Source organism: Megalops cyprinoides, chromosome 1 (genome assembly GCF_013368585.1).
Source record: "Megalops cyprinoides isolate fMegCyp1 chromosome 1, fMegCyp1.pri, whole genome shotgun sequence".
Classification (NCBI taxonomy): Eukaryota; Metazoa; Chordata; class Actinopteri; order Elopiformes; family Megalopidae; genus Megalops; species Megalops cyprinoides.
The window spans coordinates 65,082,992-65,102,507 of NC_050583.1; the positions used below are offsets into that span (position 1 = coordinate 65,082,992).

Sequence of the window (19,516 nt, forward strand, 5' to 3'; positions counted from 1 at the left end):
CACCTGGGAGCAATAACCTGGATTCTTTGTTAGCTTGGTGTAAGATGAAATGAATGAGAGTACATGGTGTACCCACTGTAAAGACGGAGGGGGTGGAGACAGTGGTCCTCCCACTGCACTTTCCTCCAATAGGCTTTGGCGCATTGGGTCTCCTGTGAAATGAGCTTTATTCATTGTTCAGTCTCTGTTTCAGCCAGCTGTAAAAACTACCATTGTCCCTTTGGTAACAAAACCTTAAAGAATAGAATCAATCATATGAAGATATGACGTAATCTGCAATTACATATGTCTATATTTATGTGAAAAAGTTATTCATATAAATATTACAATTACTCTGTGTGTTGAAGTGTATTGCAATAAAGATCTGTATTCAAGCCAAAGTCAAAACCACTAAAGACTGAGGACGCTGATAAGCTACGCATGCATTTGCAAAGAGAAGCGTATTAAATATTGTGAAATGTACAGAAATATTACGGTATACGTACATATACGTTGCTCAATAAAAATCGCATGTTTGACATCATTTTTAAGTTTTCCTCTAAAAACACAATTCAGAGATTCTTTAACGCTCTTAAACGGTTCCAGTCTTCTGATCTGAAAGAGCTGTTCGCACTGGCATCCTTCCACGTGATCCACTTGGTGATTACACTCTGTGCGTATTGAACCTAAAACAGTAAACAAATGTACTTGTACCTCGTAAATGGGAGGGACGGACACAGAGGAGTCGGCGTGCGTTCCCCTGCAACTCCGCGCTTTCAGACGCAGCGCTAGAGGTGAACATTCTGGGGAAGCCGTTCCGCACCGGTTGAGGGGACATCGTTCACTTATTGCTCACATCCACTTGGATTTTACGGCCAGTCATGACCCTGAGAATTTGAGCCTCAGGGACTTTAATACCCCCGAAAGCCGAAGGACCAAGAACAGTAAGTTTATCTCACTGTACCCATTTTCAATGCACGTGAAGTTTTTTGTTTTTTGTTGTTGCATTCAGTTGGGTGCAATTACCAAAAACCTTGGGCTACTGTGCATTTTGTCGCAAATTTTTAAGTGAGAAATGTGTGTTTAGTTGTGTATGTCTTTGTCATTGGTGAAGTTATTGGTAAAGTTGTGTATCTTGTTGTTTCAAAAGATATTGTAATCAGGACAGGAAAAAAAGAGATATTACTGGAGTTATTGACAGGACAAAGCCTATTTAAATTCTCTTTAAATGACTAACCCTGTGGTTCATTCTTGACTCGAGTAAAAAATAGTAAAGAATACAAAAAACGACCCCAATAAACACGTTTTATTCTTTTTTTCAGATATCAATTGAAACGAGTTGAAACTCTTTTTAAGCTCGTAGCGTCTTTATAGCACTGACATGAAAATGCTTTTGTGTGTGTGTTTTAGGAACTCTGTAGGATTTATGATCCTGACTTAATTCTACAGGACGGTAAATCTGTACAAGTACTCCGTTCAGACTAGTACAGACTTGATTCGATGGCCCAAAGCATCGGATTTAACACCGTTAGTACTTCTCCTTGGGTTTTTCCAAACTAACTTTATGGAAATCGCACCCCCTTCAGATAGTAACGGACACAACGAGTGGAACAGAAACTTTTTGGTTCATAGGTATGAGAGGACAAAAAAAAAATATTTGATTCATTTGTCGTTTTGAGGTGGTGTATTGAATAGTCTACTGTGAATTGAAAGGCTGTGAAATTATTGTATCGATTTATTTACCCCGCTCTTCGTCCTTAATAAATGTAAACGCCTTTTCTACTCACAGCATGTCAGTCAAGCCATGCCTGTGTAAGAGACTGAACTTGAGCAGACTTGTTATAAAAAAGATACGATATTAGAATGTGTCTGCTGTACACAAATATCAGCATGCTGTCACTGGTACGAAGGATGAAATGCAAACTACTTGGCATGGCTTGCCATGAACTAGTGGAAATGTTAAGCTTTATTTATAACAAAATTTCCTTCCCTGGTCTTTCTAAAATGCCTTGTCTAGGCTGATAAAGTAATTGTATTATTGTGAGTTGTCAGGTCACAACTGGTCGAAACTGCCTGCTACCCCTCCCGCACTGTCAATCAATGATTCTTTAATTAATCATACAAGCTAAAAGGTTCCGATTTTCAGGGCTTTTTGTTATTGTTTGATTTCTTTTGGCTCAGATCCCTTCATCCTCAATCAGCACTTACTCTGTGTCTTAATAACTGAGAGTGTGCAGAATGAATATTGTATTATACACACAGTATAAGAGTTGAAAATGTAAGCACAAGGGTTGCTTTGTTTTGATACATTTTTTGTAGAACACTAAAACTTAAATTTCCCCACTACTGAAACCGCTGTGGCCACAGAAATGTACTACTTTCATCCAAGACTGTTTTTTAGGATGGAAGTTGGCTGAAAAATGAGCAACTATTTTCCCCTCGTATGGAAGGCTTTACCTGCAGTTCAGGTGAAGGGCCCCCTAGGTAACCACATTGAGTAGACCGACACAAAATAATAGAATGTTCTGCTATTGTGCTCCAACCACTGGTCCACTGACAGACTGAATACATTCCACAGTGTCTGCCATATCTTAATTTTAAAATTCACTACGTGCAAATTAAAGATGGTTTTCTCACTTCTGTTGCGTGATCCACCTCTGGCATTTCGGAAATGATCCAGAAAGGGGAAACCGACATCCTGAACTGTCCCAGACTGCTGCTTAATCCCAACCTTTCTCTCCTGGCAGCAACCTGTCAGCACACTTCTGTTATCAAAGCGTTGGCATTTTGTACTGAGCTGGATGAAAGCCGATGCCTTCCTGGGTGGTGGCGTGGTACAGCTAAAGCTGGCATGAGTACCAGCTACAGTCACGCTCTCCCGGGCTTGTCTGTGGGAGAGAGCCTCAGGAATCCTTCTTCAGAACTGAATGAACAACAGGCACTGACAGCCAAGGCAGGAGAAGTGTTGCCTTTTAACAGAATTCAGTGGAACACATGAGCAACAAGTTACCAGCTTGATCTGGGGCTAGGCTAGTTCCTTTAAGGGAAATGTCAAGCGCGGGGGCCAGGTTTAGGAAACACAAGAAACCCTTGCACAGCAGCAAAGACTTGCCTGAACTCCCTGCTGAGCAAGTGTGCATGAGTGACAGATTATGTTTTATGTCACACTCATGCTGTCCTCTGCAATGCTAATGCAGCTGCTGCAGTAATATTTGCATCAAAGGATTAAATAAAGAATAATGTGGAACAGATCTGCATTGTGGTTATCACAAGTGTACACTGTATACTGTATACTCTTCTGTTGTTTAACTACGCAGGTTACATGTATTTAAATGTCACTTTTTTTGCAAACATTTTTGGATATGTTGTAAGAATACATGAAAGTAGTACTATATACTATATAAAGTAGTACTATATAGTAGTACTCATATAGTTGGAATACAGGTTACATAAATGTATTGAAATTGCTTTCATCATATTTTGAATTTAATATTTAATATTTTCCCATATATATGTTTATATATATAGTGCTCTTTCATAGATGTATGTACTTTTATAGCGATGTTTGTGGACATTGTTATTGACTGAATCTTGCAAAACATGCATAGTTTTCTCCTCCCAGTTCTTTTATCCATTCAAAGGATAGAAACCATTAGGAAATGACGCACCGCCCTACTTTACTGATGGAGAAAAGTAATGTTGCTGCTTTGTTAGGCTACAAGTAAGTACAGAATCTGCAGCCTTTGATGGCTTCCTGTATGCTTGTATACCTAAGCAAGGGTAATCCTATGAGTAATGAATGGTGAAAGGCCAGTTATGACAGCAGATCAGTGCTTTTAGGAGCAAGTTACCCAACAGCCGTGAATTTCAGTGTTTGTCTTTTAGCCATGATAAAATATTTTCTGCAAAGAGGCGTTTGTCATATTCTTTATGTGTGTTGTTTAATGCATTGTATTTCCAAGGAATCCCATTTGCTGTAATTACTTTTACTGTGCTTATGGGTTTGGAGATGATAGCTTATGGATGAATGGTTAAAACCTGTTAAAAAAAGATTAATCACATTCAAATGATTAACATACATGTCAGATAACATAAGGAGCACTCATTAATTGTGAGTCATGGTTGCATTGCATTTTTAGACATATGTGAGTGTTTTGGTTGCTGTTTTGTCTGTGTGTTAACCTTTTACTTTGAAGTCACACTGAGTTAACAAAAAATGTTCCTCTTTGTATATGTTTTTCAGCTTAAAGCCCTTGGGGCTCTAAGGTTAAAGACAAAGGTCTCTGAATGAGCCTCTCTCTGTCTAGGCCACAACAGGTTACATTAGACGCCGAGCAAGGAAGCTCACAGACAGGCAAAACTCCACCAAAATGCACAGCCATTATGGCCGTCACCCCAGACTCCCCTTTTGTTGAGATGTTGAGATGCTGGATCAGTCTCAGAGATGAGCTTCCCTTGTCTAGACAGTGTTCTGTACAGCTCCTGCATGTATAGATTTACCTTCTGCTAAACACAACATGTTGCGTCGCATTTCTGGAAATGCGGGAAAGGGAGAGGTCTGCAAGTGTTGGACAAGGACAAAAATATAATTAAGATTGGCACATGATGCCTCCGGTTACCTTCATCTATGAGAACACTTTGACTGGGCACCCAACTGCAGGCCCTGATTTGCCCTTTCCAAACTTCGCCTTGAACCTTCAGTCTGTACGGCTGAGAGGGGAGGCAACATCCGACTAACCATTAAAGGAACCCCAGTGTGTACGCCACAGACAGTCCAGAAAATCCTCACTCACCATGTCGGCCATTTGGAATTGAGAGCTGCTCCATAATTATTCAAAAAGGGAAGCACTTGCCTGTGAATGTTAACAGCTCATTTTGCTATATAGCGTACTCACATACGAGTGGAAATGTGTTGAGATTTAAATTAAAATTAGACCCTGTAGGGATTTCAGGCTGATTGTAGTCTTCTGTTTTTCATGTGATGAGACACTGCCCTTCTACTTTGCAGAATTACAATTAGGTGTACAGCAACACTTGACTCAGTGGTGGTTCCCACTGGGAAATTTATCTTATAATATCTTTCTCATAACCAAAAGATCACCTGCAGCTCAAGATCCTCATTAAAAATAACTACAATGCTCCCATGATCCATGCAGTCTGAAGCAAGCCAGACATTTCTAATGACATAACTGTCTTAAATGTAATATTATCTCTGACATCGTGTTTGTATTGATACAGAGGCTTTAATCCTTATCAGCATGCTTATTAAATACTTTACTAATCCAAAATGTTGAATATCCCCGTTATTTCCCCATTATCCTTATCTTCATTATGACTGGAAATGATTTTCAAAAGATGCTTTTAGCCTCAATACCTTTTTGGGAGACTCATTTTATAGTGTTAAATGGTAAGGCTTGAGCGTTTTCAAAATTGTCAGGTTGCCTGAAGTGAGTCACATGATGTGGCATTAGGGAAGGAAGAGTGACTTCAGTGCGGATGGCGGTCAGTCAGAAGACTTACAGGTGTGTGTGTGTCCCTGTTTCCAGCTGGTGTGACTGTGGAGGACTGGGTGGACATCTGACCGAAGTGCTGGAACAGCCAGATCCCCAATATGAACAGAGCATCAGTCACTGCTGTCTGTGTTGGTAGGTTTTCACGCTGCATCTTGAGGCAGTGTGCGTCATTTAAACAACCAAGGCAGAATGACTTATCAACAGGGTTTATGGCAATCACAATCCTGGGATTTGCTGTGGATTTGCTCACTGAAAGCAACTGTGTTGCCTGAGAAATGCGAAGGCGTTAGCCATTTCTCACATAGTTTCCTTGTTCATTTTGTTTGTCTTCAAGTATAGTAAAAACCCATTTGTCAGCAATCCTGCAACAGTGACCTGTGTGGATATACATGCTGGCTGCATCCGTTCACAAGAAACCATGAAGCAAAATGTGTTTCCTCCCACATGTATCTATCAAATTGAAATCTAGAGCGAGTCGATTCTCAGGGTGGGGTCTGATGCCTGTTTGTGTGGCTGTTTAGCTGCTGATAGGTGACAGGGAATAGAGGAATAGGCCTAATATTGGAGGGATCTTGCCGGCAGCGGTTACTGAACTGCAGCTGAACCTGTAGACTGATATATGACGTTGGTGCAGGCATAACTAAAAATGCAGCAAAGCCCACTTGCAATCCATGATGCCAGCGCATCCCAAAATTTGAGAGATCGAGCAATGGCTGTTGACCTTTATTGAGACACAGATTTCTTCCTTGGTGAATTAACACCTTCTGCTGGTTGTAGTGACTCATGCACATGCAATAGAAATCTGCTTGCCCAGTAATAATAAGTGACATGAATGAAAAATCTCTGTTCCAGATAATTATATGTGTTAAATATGCCTCTGGGCTTTGGACTTTGTCGCTTTTCCTCCAGTTCTGCTGCTTGTGAGGGACGGCGAGACTCAGCACCACAAGAAGCCAAAGCAAGGTGAGCAGAGAACAGCACAGGGACCAGTCATTTCCGTTTTTAGTGACGCATTCTTCAAGCACACCGGCTTTTTTTGCACTTGCTGACGGCTCTCCCTTCTCTCCTGTCGTACAGTTGTGCCGCCCATAGATTGCGATGTCCGAGCAGGGAAGATCAACCTCCCGGAGTTCATAGCAAAGTGCCCTGCCAACTGCAGGGAGACCAAGCAGCCTGTGTACGGTTCGCGTGTCTTTGCCTCCATCTCCAGCATTTGCAACGCTGCTATCCACAGGTGAGGGCAGGGGGCGCTGCTGAGTCACACGTTCAGTGGCTTCAGGAGTTCTTAAGTTCTCAGTCACTATGGGTTCGCAGATGGACCGTCCCCATCTTCTAGTGTACGATAGCACATGGATGCTTTGTGTAAATGGACGGCGTCACCCCATCAATTAATGTATGTACACACTAAGAATTCTTACAATTTTGCTGAAATGTTGTGACCACATTTATGTAACATTGTGGTGACGTTTTGAGAAGGTTCTGCTTTCACAGTGCTTCATATCACTTGAAGCACTAGAGGGCGGTGTACAGGCTGTGGTGGTTAAGCTCTGCCTGGCCCTCTCTGAAGTTCAATAACAAGCACTGGTGCATTGCTTTGCAGTGGGATCATCACCAATGCAGGGGGGAGGGTGATCGTGAGCAAAACAGCGGGGCAGTCTTCTTATAAGGGCAGTTACTCCCATGGAGTGCGCTCCCTTTCTCTGCCCAAATGGAGGGAATCCTTCATCGTCTCAGGTCAGCCTCTCTTCCTGTGGTCAAGATATGTTCCAAAAAAAGCGCATTTATTGGCAAGCTGATTTGGAGGGACTGCCATCTGTAAAAGACTTTGGTTTTTTCGCTGACTGTTGTTTTCCTGCTTGTGGTTGTCTTTCACAGTGGGAAAGCCGAAGAAGGGCGTGCTTTACCCCTCCACGCTAGACTACACTCCTACACGTCCCCCTTTTAAAATGGGTGAGAATACAGATGCTTATCTAGGGCATCACTGCTGACAGTAAATTCACTTTGGTGGTTCTGGTGATTCCACCTGCAAGGGGCAAGTTTCACTTTTTTTTTGCTTTCATGTGATGTTTTGAAGAAATGCAGTAAAAAAGTGTGAAGAACATTGGCGCTTCACCAGAAAACCTTGCTTTGAAGTCAAATGTTTCTCAAAATCCATTCACAGAAGCAGACAACCAGTCTTTGTCATTTACTCATAAATATTTGATTGTTAGTGCACAAGCACACCAATAGCGCTGTCATATTTAACATTTTCCAGTGCCTGCAGTAGTTTAAGTAATATTTGAAAATGTATCAGCTTTTTTGCTTATGTATACAGCTAGAGTAATATTTTTCACAGTTTGACATGAGGGAAAACTTTGTGTCTGTACAGTCCACTATAAATGTGCAGCTATTGCATGTACTGTGTGTCAGCTGTGCTCTTCATTTTTTGTATATATCATCATGGCCTTTTGAGCAAACGCTTCTCTTCCACATTTTGTATTTTGATCATTGTCATACTCATTTGCCTGTCATGTGTGTCTACATTGTAGCCTGACTGTATTCTTCCTGCCCGTAGTTAAGCATTATTCTTGATTGTAGTGTGTGCACCACAGTGGTTTTCTCTCTTAAGATAGTCCAACACATCTGCAGCCGCCCAGCCGAGGAATGCAGTAAAATGCTAGAGCCTCTGTGAGGGTCATGTGCTGTCTCCTCCTTCTTCTTCCCTTACGCAGATCACAGAGAAACCGGGGCCCCCTGGGCCACCACCATCAGGCCAACGACAGCGGCCCCCTTGCCAACCACAACCACCCCGGAGCCAACCACAACCACCCCAGAGCTGACCACCACGGTGTCTAGATCCACTACCTTCCCGCCCCCCACCGCCAACCCTCATGCTGCGGTGTACAAAGTCAGGGATGCTGGTAGGTCCAGAGGAGCAACTTTTCACAGGCGCTTCAGTGGAAGCAGAGAGACACAGGTTTCGACTGGGCCATGGCATGAGTGTAGAATGGCTGTGATTCACAAGGGCTGCAAATAATTACAGTGACATCTGAATCATTGTGCTCCCTGTACAGCATCAAATATCTAGCAGCTCATGTCAGTATCTTATGAGAAACTTTGCCGGTTACATTACAGGTTACATTATATGAGTGCCCATATAAGTGGATGAAGAGGACCCTCCCCTAGGCAGGGCCTTCTCGCTTTCATAAATAGCTGAAGACCCGTTTAAGCCTGACTCTGAGTCTCTCTTCTAGGCAGCAGTCACCCGTATTTTGCCTCGATAGAAGCTGCAGGCAACTTGAGTAAGTGTCCCTCTGCTTGGCCAACCTTCTGCTCACACACCTCAGTGTCAGTGAAAAACAGGATATTCCCGAATGCGCAGCAAGTCTCATAAACTTTATTGTATGCCCTCAGTGATCTCACAGATCACTAATTAAAGTACTGTCATGGCTTGCTTAAAATTCCTATTTATATGAGGCCAGGACAGAGCCATTTTTAGAAATGTGGGTTTGCACCAAAAAATGAAGCCTGTTTTTTTTTTTTTTAGAGTTGTTTTTTCATTCATTTATTTTAGTTTCATGAGTATAGTGTTTGAAAATTAAAGTCTGTTCCTTCAGATTCTGATATATCTTTTGCACTGAAATAGACTGTATTTTCCAGCATGGCAGCTGTTGGTTTTCAGTGGAACCTCATGGTTAAGACATCAATCTTTTCTAACCACCATGCAATCACTATGGACAGTGTGAAAAGGCTGAGCAGTGGCACAAAAAGGCAATCTTCACATTGTTTTCAGATCCATTCAGTCTTTTAGAAGACGGTAAATGAAACAATGTATTGCTGACTATGTTCAAAGCCATTTAAACTAATGTGTAACCCAACTGATCTGTTTCTCAATATTGGTTTTAGGGCAAGTACAGAATGCACAAGAGAGTGGATTGAATCAAGGTATGTCTGTTGTTAATACTTCCTGAATTGGTAGTCCAGAATAGAGGGGAGAGAGACCTAATGTTATGCTAAACTGCCTCTAGGCACTAACCGCCTGTAAACTCTTTCTGAAGCAATCAGGGGCAGCTCCGTCTATGAGGGTCAATTCTCATCCCACGGCATCTCAGGTAAATTCAAGCTCCAGTCAACCCAATGTCTGGACTTCTCCACCGTTTCCTTTGCCACATTGCATCCCAGAGCTCTTTCAAGCTGGTGGTTGTTGTTATCTGAAGTGGTTTTCCTGCTGGGTTTCTCTCTTCTTTTTCTCTCTCTCTTCTTGGAGTTAAGCCTCCTGCTGTGTGTGTGTTCACCTGTTCACAAGAAGTTCATTAAATGGACATGTTTTACTGAAACTGCCAAAATTGCCAGGAGCTGTTCAAGTTAGGTTTGCATTTGTCCTTTACCTGCATTTTTCTAAATAAACAGTATTTCCCAACTGACCTTTACAGTTTGGACTTCTGTAATGAACTCTGTCTGCAGCCACACAGTTGTCAACCATGACTACCAACTCTGCTTATGGCATTAATCTTCTGATTGATGTACCTGTTGGTCAGTATTCATGGTCACATTTCAGCACACTACTTTTTGTGACTTCTCACGGTGTTGCTGTCCTCTCCTCTGCATCACACAGATATGCACAGACAGAACCCTGTGTCTGCACTCAGGAGGCACTCCGGACCTCCTTCTGTCCCAGGTTAGCCCTTGTTCCCTGAGCATTGTCTAAGAGCAGTCACAGGATTATGACCCACCAATAGTATCCCTGGGAAATGTGTGGGAGTACAGTGGAATGGTGTCAAGGGTAGTGGGGCATTCAAAAAACAGATCAGAGCCGGAAGAAGATTAGCTAAAGGTGTTAAAGATTGCGGTAGCATGGGGTTAAGGGGTAATACGGGGTCTTAACCCACAGTCTTATGCCACAGTGACCCTGCCCATAAGTATTTCTAATTTGCACATGACTGTACCTGTAAAAAACAAACAATGATACAGTGGTCCTGTCAGGTTCTGTGCTTTACATTCATATCTAATGTCAAATCCTTGTCAGAAAATGCGAAAGATCTCAGCTTAATGTATTGTAAGTGGTTTTTGAGCAGTTTCTTCAGAATTGCTCACACACAGAAGTTTCCTAGTCAGAGCAGCTCTGCCACTGACAGTGAATATGGTAGAGCTGACATCTCCCCTCTGTTTCCTGTTGTGTGCTAGTGTTTGACAGAGTGCAGTCAGCAGCGCCAGAGAGGAGCCAGGAAGCAGCACTCTCCAACCCCAGTGAGTGTCCACAGGCCAGGTGTATGTTTCTGCATGCTCAAAAGAATATTAAAATCTTCTGGCAGTGGTCTCATCCTGCAACGGAATTCTATTTCGGCTTAAGCTGTTTCTTGAGGAGAGCAGGGAACCATGCTGGACAACATTTGTCCATAAAGCAGATCTATTCTGGGTGTGCTGCAAAGTCTCTTCTTGTTTTCCTGTTTTTTTGGATGGTAACCCTGGCTTCCTGTTGTGAAGTGAAGGTCATCGGAGGCACTGCTCAAAGAGGGATTTGTGGCTTCTGCAAATGATCCCTTAGATGTTCTGTCTCTCTACTTGCCACGATGTTGAGACGACACAGTTTCACGACGTCCTCATTTTTTTTAAACACCTGAAGGCAGTAGAAGCAAACCGGCAAATCGGCATCATGCGGCAGCCAGCCGATCCGAGCAACCTGAAACAATTTTCTTTCCATTGTCCAGTCTTCTTCGATGTGTCCGGCTACACTTCTCTGCCAGAAGCAAAATAAATACTGATACAAAAATAAGCTAACCAGCAGAATTAAAAAGGGAGGGTGCAGCCCGTTTCCTTGTGTGTGTGCTTATTATGTTGTCCGTTGTCAGGACTTCAGCAAAGCATTTTTATCAGCATGCCTCTTGTGTTTGTTTGCCCTAATCACTGCTAGGGGGTTGGTGGAATGTATATTTGGTCGACTTATATTTAAAACTGTACCGTCCCGTTTGTGCTCACAGTAGATTGTGTGTCACATGAAGGATATTTAGGGAATACATCAAATGTGCTAATTAGGCTGGGGGCTGTACACGTTAATTGCTATTTGTACTTAGTGCATGTACCTTTCAGAGTCCCATAAATCACTGTTAGTAATGACACAAGGATTCTGCGTAGCTACAGAAGCCCTGTGCTCTTACAGTATTTTGCATTTGCTTGGCATGTGTTGTTATATATGGTGACTTGCTCAGCTCACATTGTTGGTATTATCCATTTTTAAACCCGGGTGTTTTACTGAGGCAATTCCGCTCCCTTAAGGTTGCAACCGCAGCGCTACTGTCAGATACCCATGCTGCTATTCTTTGGTTGTGAGACCTGTTCCTTATCTCCCGGACCACAGTGCTCCTGCTTCCCTGATAATGCTGAAAAACCTGCTTCTTAAGTTTTCATTTTTCTGCGCAGGTTTTATGAGGAGGGACTGGCCACCTCCTCCGTTCTTCCATCCGGACTGGTACGCTGGACCCAGACAGTCAACAGGTACCTCTGATCATGACATGAAAAAGACTAAATCAATAACCCTATTGATGATGGTGCAAAAGATAAACAGCTTCATAAAATTGCTATAATTAAGTTGGTAAAACAAAATCATCTAATCTAATTAGGGATTAAACCGTAAACAGGAATTAGCGTAGATAATTGTGCGTGTGTTGTGCTCCGAGGCTTATTTCTTAATTATCCAAGGCTGCTTTCTGCTCCAATTAAAATGTATCCAAATTGGTGTGAGATGTAAACACTCAATGAACTGTTATTTAACAACAACAATAGTAGTGATCATTCATTCCTCTTAAGTTTCCGCATGAAAATATTTACAGCAATCTCCATCATGACAACCACATTTCATACTCAAAGAAACGTTTTACTCAGATGATAATGCGTTTTATTTTTATGTTGTGCCTTGCAACCATTTTCCTAAAGCATGTTGCTCTGTGTAAGAAGACAAATTAAAGAGTAAAGACGACTCCGGGTTTCTAAAGGACATCGCTGACCCCTCCTCTCCAGGTGCAGATGTTGGCCGTGCTCTCCCTGACTCTGGGTACACATGGAGCACAGCTGAGAGGTCAGAGACAGCAGGTAAAGCAGAGTGCAGTATCAGAGGTACAACCAGGGGAAAACATCTGCAGAGGTTGCCCTCTATGGGGGAAGACAGTTACTGCATGAACAGAGTGTGTGTTTGCTAGGCTTGGTTTAAGTCAGTGTGCATATGAACAAGGTAAACAAGAAGCTTGCATTGACTCACGTTCATAAATCACTTGAGTTCATATCTATTGACCACATCAAACAAGTGTCTGAGTCCACATATTAGAATATGTGATGGTGAAACAATGAAGTAGTAATTATGCTACATGCTAATATGTTAATGTAAAACATAATGTTAAGCATGGCTAGGAGCTATATTATATGTATTTACATACATTTATTTTGTTCTGGTCCAAGAACTTATTCAATGATTGGTCTTCTTGTCATCCATTATTGACACAATATTCTTTGATTAGCAGAGGAGAGTGGATGTGTGCACAGACAATTTGTCGTGGAGTCCACCAACAGAGAACACATTCCCATGATGCACCTTGATGACAGGCCAATATGCATTAAACTTCTTGCTAATTCCCTCCAGAGCGGAACCCCAGACCTGATATTTCCGAGTATGAGCGCTGGTATTATAACTTCGCCCAGTACCGTAAGTACCATTTTATTTAACAAAAAGTGGAATTGTTTATTGTCTGCCCTGTGGACTCGCTTCAAAGTCTTTTTTAGCACGGTTAGCACATGCTTACAAAGGCTTTCGCTGTGCCATGGGTTTTGTACTATGGTAACGGCTGTGAATCCTTACAAAGATTTATGATGACTTACTCTGATTGCTGGGGAGATCACTTTTTTAGTTTACTAAAAGATTTACTACTGCTCATACGATAGCCTTAAAAGAACTTAAAATAAGTAGGTCGAGAAAGAGAGTGCCCACTTACCGTAAAGGCACAACGGCGTTTGCTGACCGTATTTTTGGAAATTACAGGGTAAAAAAAAATTTGCCTGTGACATTGCCCAGGCTTATAAATTAGGGTATGTCTGGTCGGGACCCACAGTAGGAACTGTTTCGAAAACGCCTCCATGAGTGAAGTGACTAATGGCATAATTTGGACCTCCACTAAACCTCTCTGCCTGGGAAAGAAGCCTTGTTTTTGTCTTGTGTGCTCTTGTGTGTTTGGCTTGCTCTGGCTGGGTGGACGTGCGTGAGGTTACAGATGTGGGAGTAGCCCTGTCAGTAACCATGTGTTTCAATTTCAGCTTACCGGTCAGGAGAGCCAGACTCCAGCCGCAAAGTCCTCCCCGAATCGGCCCATACCAGATGTAGGTGCCAGGCAAACTCCCTACTCCTACTCTACCTCCCCCCTGTGTTCCAGTGCCTTTGGATATTACAGTCAAGAGGGCAGAGCCCAAGCTATTTTTCCACCAGCTGCAGTACAGCTGCAGTCATTTCCATATGTTCGGTCGTGAATTCATCTTTTTTTTTTTCAGATATCCGAACCAGAACCTCACTTGGCGAGCTAGTCTTGCCGTAGTCTGAATAGAGGCAGCAGACTTTGCTAATAATAAAAACATTTACCTTGTGTACTGGTTTCATAGGTGAATACAGAATCTTAAACAAAGCACAAATTAACAAAGAGTGTTGCTTTTCATTGCCCACTTGCCTGAGTAAAATGTTATAATTATAAGTTATAATGTGACTTACTATGATGTTCATAGACTTGTAAACTTTTTTTTCTCTGCTTTTAAGTTTTAGTGGTCTATGATGACAACACATTTGATAATGTAATTTTGTTTTCATGTCTTCAACATAGTCAAGCCTATAGATGCCTGGACACCAGGAGGAAGCCAGCTTGATTCAGGTGAGACAGTCTGCAATGTTGCATGGAAATATATATGACTCAAAATTTGTCTTGAAGGACCTCGGTGATATGGTCCTCATCTGAATACTGGGATATTACCATCAGACACTTTGTTCAGGGTTACAGCATATAAGTATTTGTTTAATAGCAGGTAAATCTCAAATGTTCAAACCCTGTAAAACCCTATGCTGTCCAGTGTCTAATACTAGTGTCCTTTCCTAGGCTTCACTATACGAGAGCAAGACTCACTGCCTGAAATCCCAGAGCCAGTTTCCCAGGGAGATCCAAGTAGGTTCATAAAGCCTGCCTCATGGAAAAAAAAAATTCTGTTGACAGCATCTGTAAGTTCCTTAAAGTTAAGGAGGTTAGTTTCTGTCTTGCTGCCAATACTTTTTGACTTGCTGAGGACATGGATCCTTTTCCATGTAACGCCTGATTGGCTGACTTGTGACGGTGGTGGTTTGATGCCGCCACTACAGGCTGTAAGGTGGATATCGCCTTCCTGATGGACGGCAGCTGGAGCATCGGCAGAAGACGCTTCCAGATCCAGAAGGATTTCCTGGTAGAGATGTCCCAGGTCATTGATGTGGGTGTGGCCGGCCCTATGATGGGTATCGTCCAATACGGGTAAGCACTGCCAGCGTGTACAGGGATGGACTATCAGCAGCAGGAAGGGCAAACGGAACGGACACATGGGCGCATGCAGTTCGAGCTCTATAGCCCACAGAGTTCTCTGTTGCATATCTGACCCCATGGTGAATGGGTTGCCACCTGGCAGACCAGGGCCAGCATGGGCCATGACATCCCACCCCACCCCCAACCCCCAACCCCCTGCCCCGCAACAATGGCATTCAGCTATTCCCTCATCAAACAGAGAATATGACATCAACATTCTGGTTCAGCATTCAACATACAAGATTATAATGATTTATTATTGTTCAGCATGTACACTGGAGAAAGATGACATCACTTAAAGGCAAAGCCCAGGATGGAGGATCGGTGTGGCCTGAATATTAGCGAAAAGGAGAACACTACAACAGACCCTTTCTGCCCCATTTGTTTCCTCTGACAGAGATGACCCTGTGACGGAGTTCAGTTTGAAGGCCTACCCCAACCCAAAAGACCTAAAGACAGCCATTAACAACATCATGCAGAAGGGGGGGCTGTCCAATGTGGGTGAGTGGCACGCATTGCAGGGTGGCATTAGGTACTCAGTTTTATGTGTCACCATTTTAGCACCATTGCCACCATATTGTACTTTCACTCAGTCAAATAAATCACTTGATTTCCACAAAGAGGAAATTACTGACTCTGGATCAGACAGTTTTTTGACACAAGGCTCCAAGGGTCCAGTCTCTGCACTGGGTTTATGCCCCAAATAACACTCTACTTTGACTGGTCTACTTTGACTTCATGTGAAACTTCACAGGTGAGTAACACTTTTGAGTACGAAGAAAAAAAGAATATTCCCCATTCAGTGGCCCAGTGGTTTGATTTAATCTCCTTCCAGTTGAGCGCTTACCTGTAAAGAGAAAAGCGGTAAAGAAAGTGAGGCGTACTTATTTTTGGCATCTCACTTTGAGTTTTCATCTAGATCTCTGAGCTTTTATGTAAATTTTTACTCTGAACACAGGTGGGCCTCACAAGCACATCACTGGCAACCCGGAGCTATTAAGCTCAAGGCCTGGAGACATTTAGGTTTCAGTTCTGGATAAAATCGTAGTTTGCAGAGCTGGCGAAGCTGTCCCAGTGCTGAACTATGCTCACATTCAGACTGTTTGATTTGGCTGTACCCAGGTCAGAGTTATTCCCAGTTGTGCATACCTTCTCTAAATAGTTCAGACATCAGCACTGGCAAGCTTCCTCAGTGCGATGGGGATTTTAACACTGGCACATCGTCACAGCCTAAGTGAGAGAGCTCTTTGCCTTCCCTCAAACACTGGGCAGGTTGGGGTAGATTTGCCTTTTCGGTCCCCTTCTTTCCCGTTGTGGATACTGTTGTTTCATGTGGAGAACTCCCTGCTGTTTTACTTAATGAGAACGGTTCATCAAAGGTAAATCTGCAAAATGTGATAAATTAATTTGACTCAGGACAAGTGTCAGAGTTTTAATTGGAAAAAAAAACTTCAAGATTTAATTTACATTTAAATAGAGGGAATGGATCCCTGTGTAAGTGGTTAACTTTTCTTTCAAAGTGCGATTAGGACTCGTTGGATTCATTTCACAGTTATTTCCAAAATGACGTGACACACAACTTCTCCACTTATGCGCTGACACACACACTGGGCTCTAAGTAATTCATGATTGATTTTGATTCTCAGCGTGCACTTGCTCTGATGGGGGATAAAGATGGAGAAAGAAATCCTGTGTCATTCTGTGTATAAATGTTTTTGGGTGTGTGTTTTTGTGTTTGCATTTGTTTATGTTGGCAGTGAGCTCCACGATTAACAGTAATGTCTAATGTGATTTGATTCTTGCCGAGGAAAATTGACCCGTTTATCTGTTTGAACTGCTCGGTTCCAGGAGGTTCACTATATGTGGCTGATCATTATCATTGTTTCTTATTAGCCCTGTATGTGCTGTGTATATATCAGCCTGTAATCTCTACTTGTGCCTGTGATTAACTCTGCGTGGCCTGCAGGTAAGGCCCTCTCCTACATCAACAAGCACTACTTCACCGATGGCAACGGTAATCGGGGCGGGGCACCCAATGTGGCAGTGGTGCTGGTGGACGGCTGGCCCACAGACCGGGTGGAGGAGGCGTCCCGGCTAGTCCGCGAGTCTGGCATCAATGTCTTCTTTGTTACCATCGAAGGTCCTGACGAGAAGGAGAAACAGAATGTGGTGGAGGCCAACTTTGTAGACAAGGTAGAGTCTGGGGAACAGGGCAGCCATGGCTGGCTTTTGGACATTCTGTTCAATGCCGAAAGACAGACACCCAGCATTAAAAACAACACGTTTTTATTTTGACTGAAACAGTTCCACAGGGAAGGATGACCTTCGGTAAGTACATATTGGCATTTCAAACCATTATTTGGAACGTTCGATTTGGAAGTCGACGGGAGGCTGAAACCAAACATGGCACTTTAAAAGTCTGCTGCTGAGAATTATGGTATTCAGTTACTTTCCTCAAGTATAATCATTATGTGGCTTGACAAAAATAAACTAGAAAAAATGAGAAGTTAATCTTGAAGAATGAGCTTTTCTTTTTTGTTTTACGGGGCAACTCAAGTATCTGATTTCCTCTTGCTTTGCGCTGAAGATCGCTTCAGCTGAATGACTTCTCGTACCCTCTCTCCCCGCTGTCCCTGTGGAGGCCGTGTGTCGGACGAACGGGTTCTTCTCTCTGCCGGTGCCCAGCTGGTTCGACCTGCGGGTGGCGGTGCGGCCGCTGGTGAAGCGCGTGTGCGACGCCGACCGCCTGGTGTGCAGCAAGACCTGCCTGAACTCCAACGACATCGGCTTCGTCATCGACGGCTCCAGCAGCGTGGGCACCGGCAACTTCCGCACCGTGTTGCAGTTCGTGGCCAACATCACGCGCGAGTTCGAGATCTCCGACACGGACACGCGGGTCGGGGCCGTGCAGTACACCTACGAGCAGCGGGTGGAGTTCGCCCTCGGGCAGCACAACAGCAAGGCCGAGCTGCTCGCCGCCATCCAGGCCGTTGACTACTGGAGCGGAGGCACCAGCACCGGGGCTGCTATCGCCTACGCCAACGACAAGCTCTTCAGCCAGTCCAAGCCCAACAAACGCAAAATTATGATCGTCATAACCGACGGGCGCTCTTACGATGACGTCAGCATCCCCGCGATGGCCATCCACCGCTCCGGTGAGGAGGGGAAAGGGGGGGGAAGGTGGCTTTCAGAGAAAAGTGCGCCAGGGAGGGGTGGAGGTGGGTGTGGGAGTGGCCGGTATGACAATTAGAAAAAAGAAAAAAAAAACATTTCTCAGGGTGTTGTTAATTTATAAAAATGGCAAAACCGGCATACTAGTAGATTAATAATGTTTGAATAAATCCATATACAATGCAGAGGAGTTTTATGTACATACACAGTTGAGTTATCCCCTATACTTACTTAAATTAAAATTGTTCCACCTCCTGGCGTCTTATCTGTGCAAATTAAACCAGGCTTGACAATGGCAGCTTTACGTATGATGGTGTGAAAAGGGAGAGGTGGAATACTGACTGGGCGAGTTGTACTCCCGGTCCAGGTGTGATCGCGTACACCGTTGGCATCGCCTGGGCAGTGAAGGAGGAGCTGGAGGACATCGCCACTGACCCGGACAAGGAGCACTCCTTCTTCGTGGAGGAGTTTGACCACCTCCACAAGTTCGTGCCCAAGATCATCCACAACATCTGCCAGGAGTATAACTCCCAGCCACGGAACTGAGGCGTACTCAGCGGTCAGGTGGGGTCAGGCTGTGACCTCTTCCTGTCCTGTCTGCCATCCTACAGGAGAGTGCCAGTCATATCACAGGTGCTTAAGATCGTAAAGACAACCTCCTTTGTTATGTCCTCGAACCCTTAAGGGGGGGGCGTGACCCCCCTGCCTTTTTTCACCCAATAATGTCTTTATATCAGTACCCATTGCGTTAGTCTAGTTTATATGTTTTTGAAATGTTTGAGAGGGTTTTAGAAACGGTAAAGCAGTTAAACGTTCTCAGCTGTTCATCAAAGAGAAATTTATTCAAAAGGACAAAGTGCTGGTATAATACTAGGTGCCGTTAGGCCCAATAGTATTGCACATGAGTTAGAAACTCATGATAATCTGGGGATTCTATTGTTTGTGCAGAAAGGACTGTTTTTAACATGAAAACAGTCCAATAGATATTTCCAGATAACATACTTAACAAATTACTATAATTGATATGTAATGATACCTGGTAAGACATTTGTATTTCATTAAATACAAATTCAAATTCTGTGAAAGTCAGCTCAGACAGGCTGGATAATTCAACACAAGTAAGGTCTACTGTAGGAGTGAGGTCTGGTAAATGTTAATGTGTTATATGTGATTAATATAAATCAGTAATTTTATTAAAACGTAAATGTTTTGATGTTAGCCTCCCTGCTTCTCAGAATGAATAGCACTTCTGGGACTGCTTGATTTGGGCAGGACCGTTACTGTTCTTTAGAAAAAGGC

The 19,516-nt window shown here is 43.3% G+C and overlaps 1 protein-coding gene across 1 annotated transcript; it reads left to right on the plus strand.

The window, feature by feature from the left end:
- Window positions 1-700: 700 nt before the first annotated feature.
- Window positions 701-18,763, plus strand: LOC118794149 (vitrin-like). The gene is made up of 21 exons (XM_036552370.1): window positions 701-773; window positions 6,402-6,455; window positions 6,570-6,726; window positions 7,093-7,226; window positions 7,368-7,442; window positions 8,204-8,392; window positions 8,726-8,773; window positions 9,530-9,583; window positions 10,087-10,149; window positions 10,656-10,718; window positions 11,889-11,963; window positions 12,492-12,557; window positions 13,102-13,164; window positions 13,770-13,832; window positions 14,324-14,371; window positions 14,594-14,659; window positions 14,851-14,998; window positions 15,444-15,547; window positions 17,013-17,239; window positions 17,688-18,201; window positions 18,585-18,763. The coding sequence occupies exons 1-21, from the start codon at window positions 701-703 to the stop codon at window positions 18,761-18,763; spliced, it is 2,463 nt and encodes an 820-aa protein (XP_036408263.1).
- The last annotated feature ends 753 nt before the right edge of the window (window positions 18,764-19,516 follow it).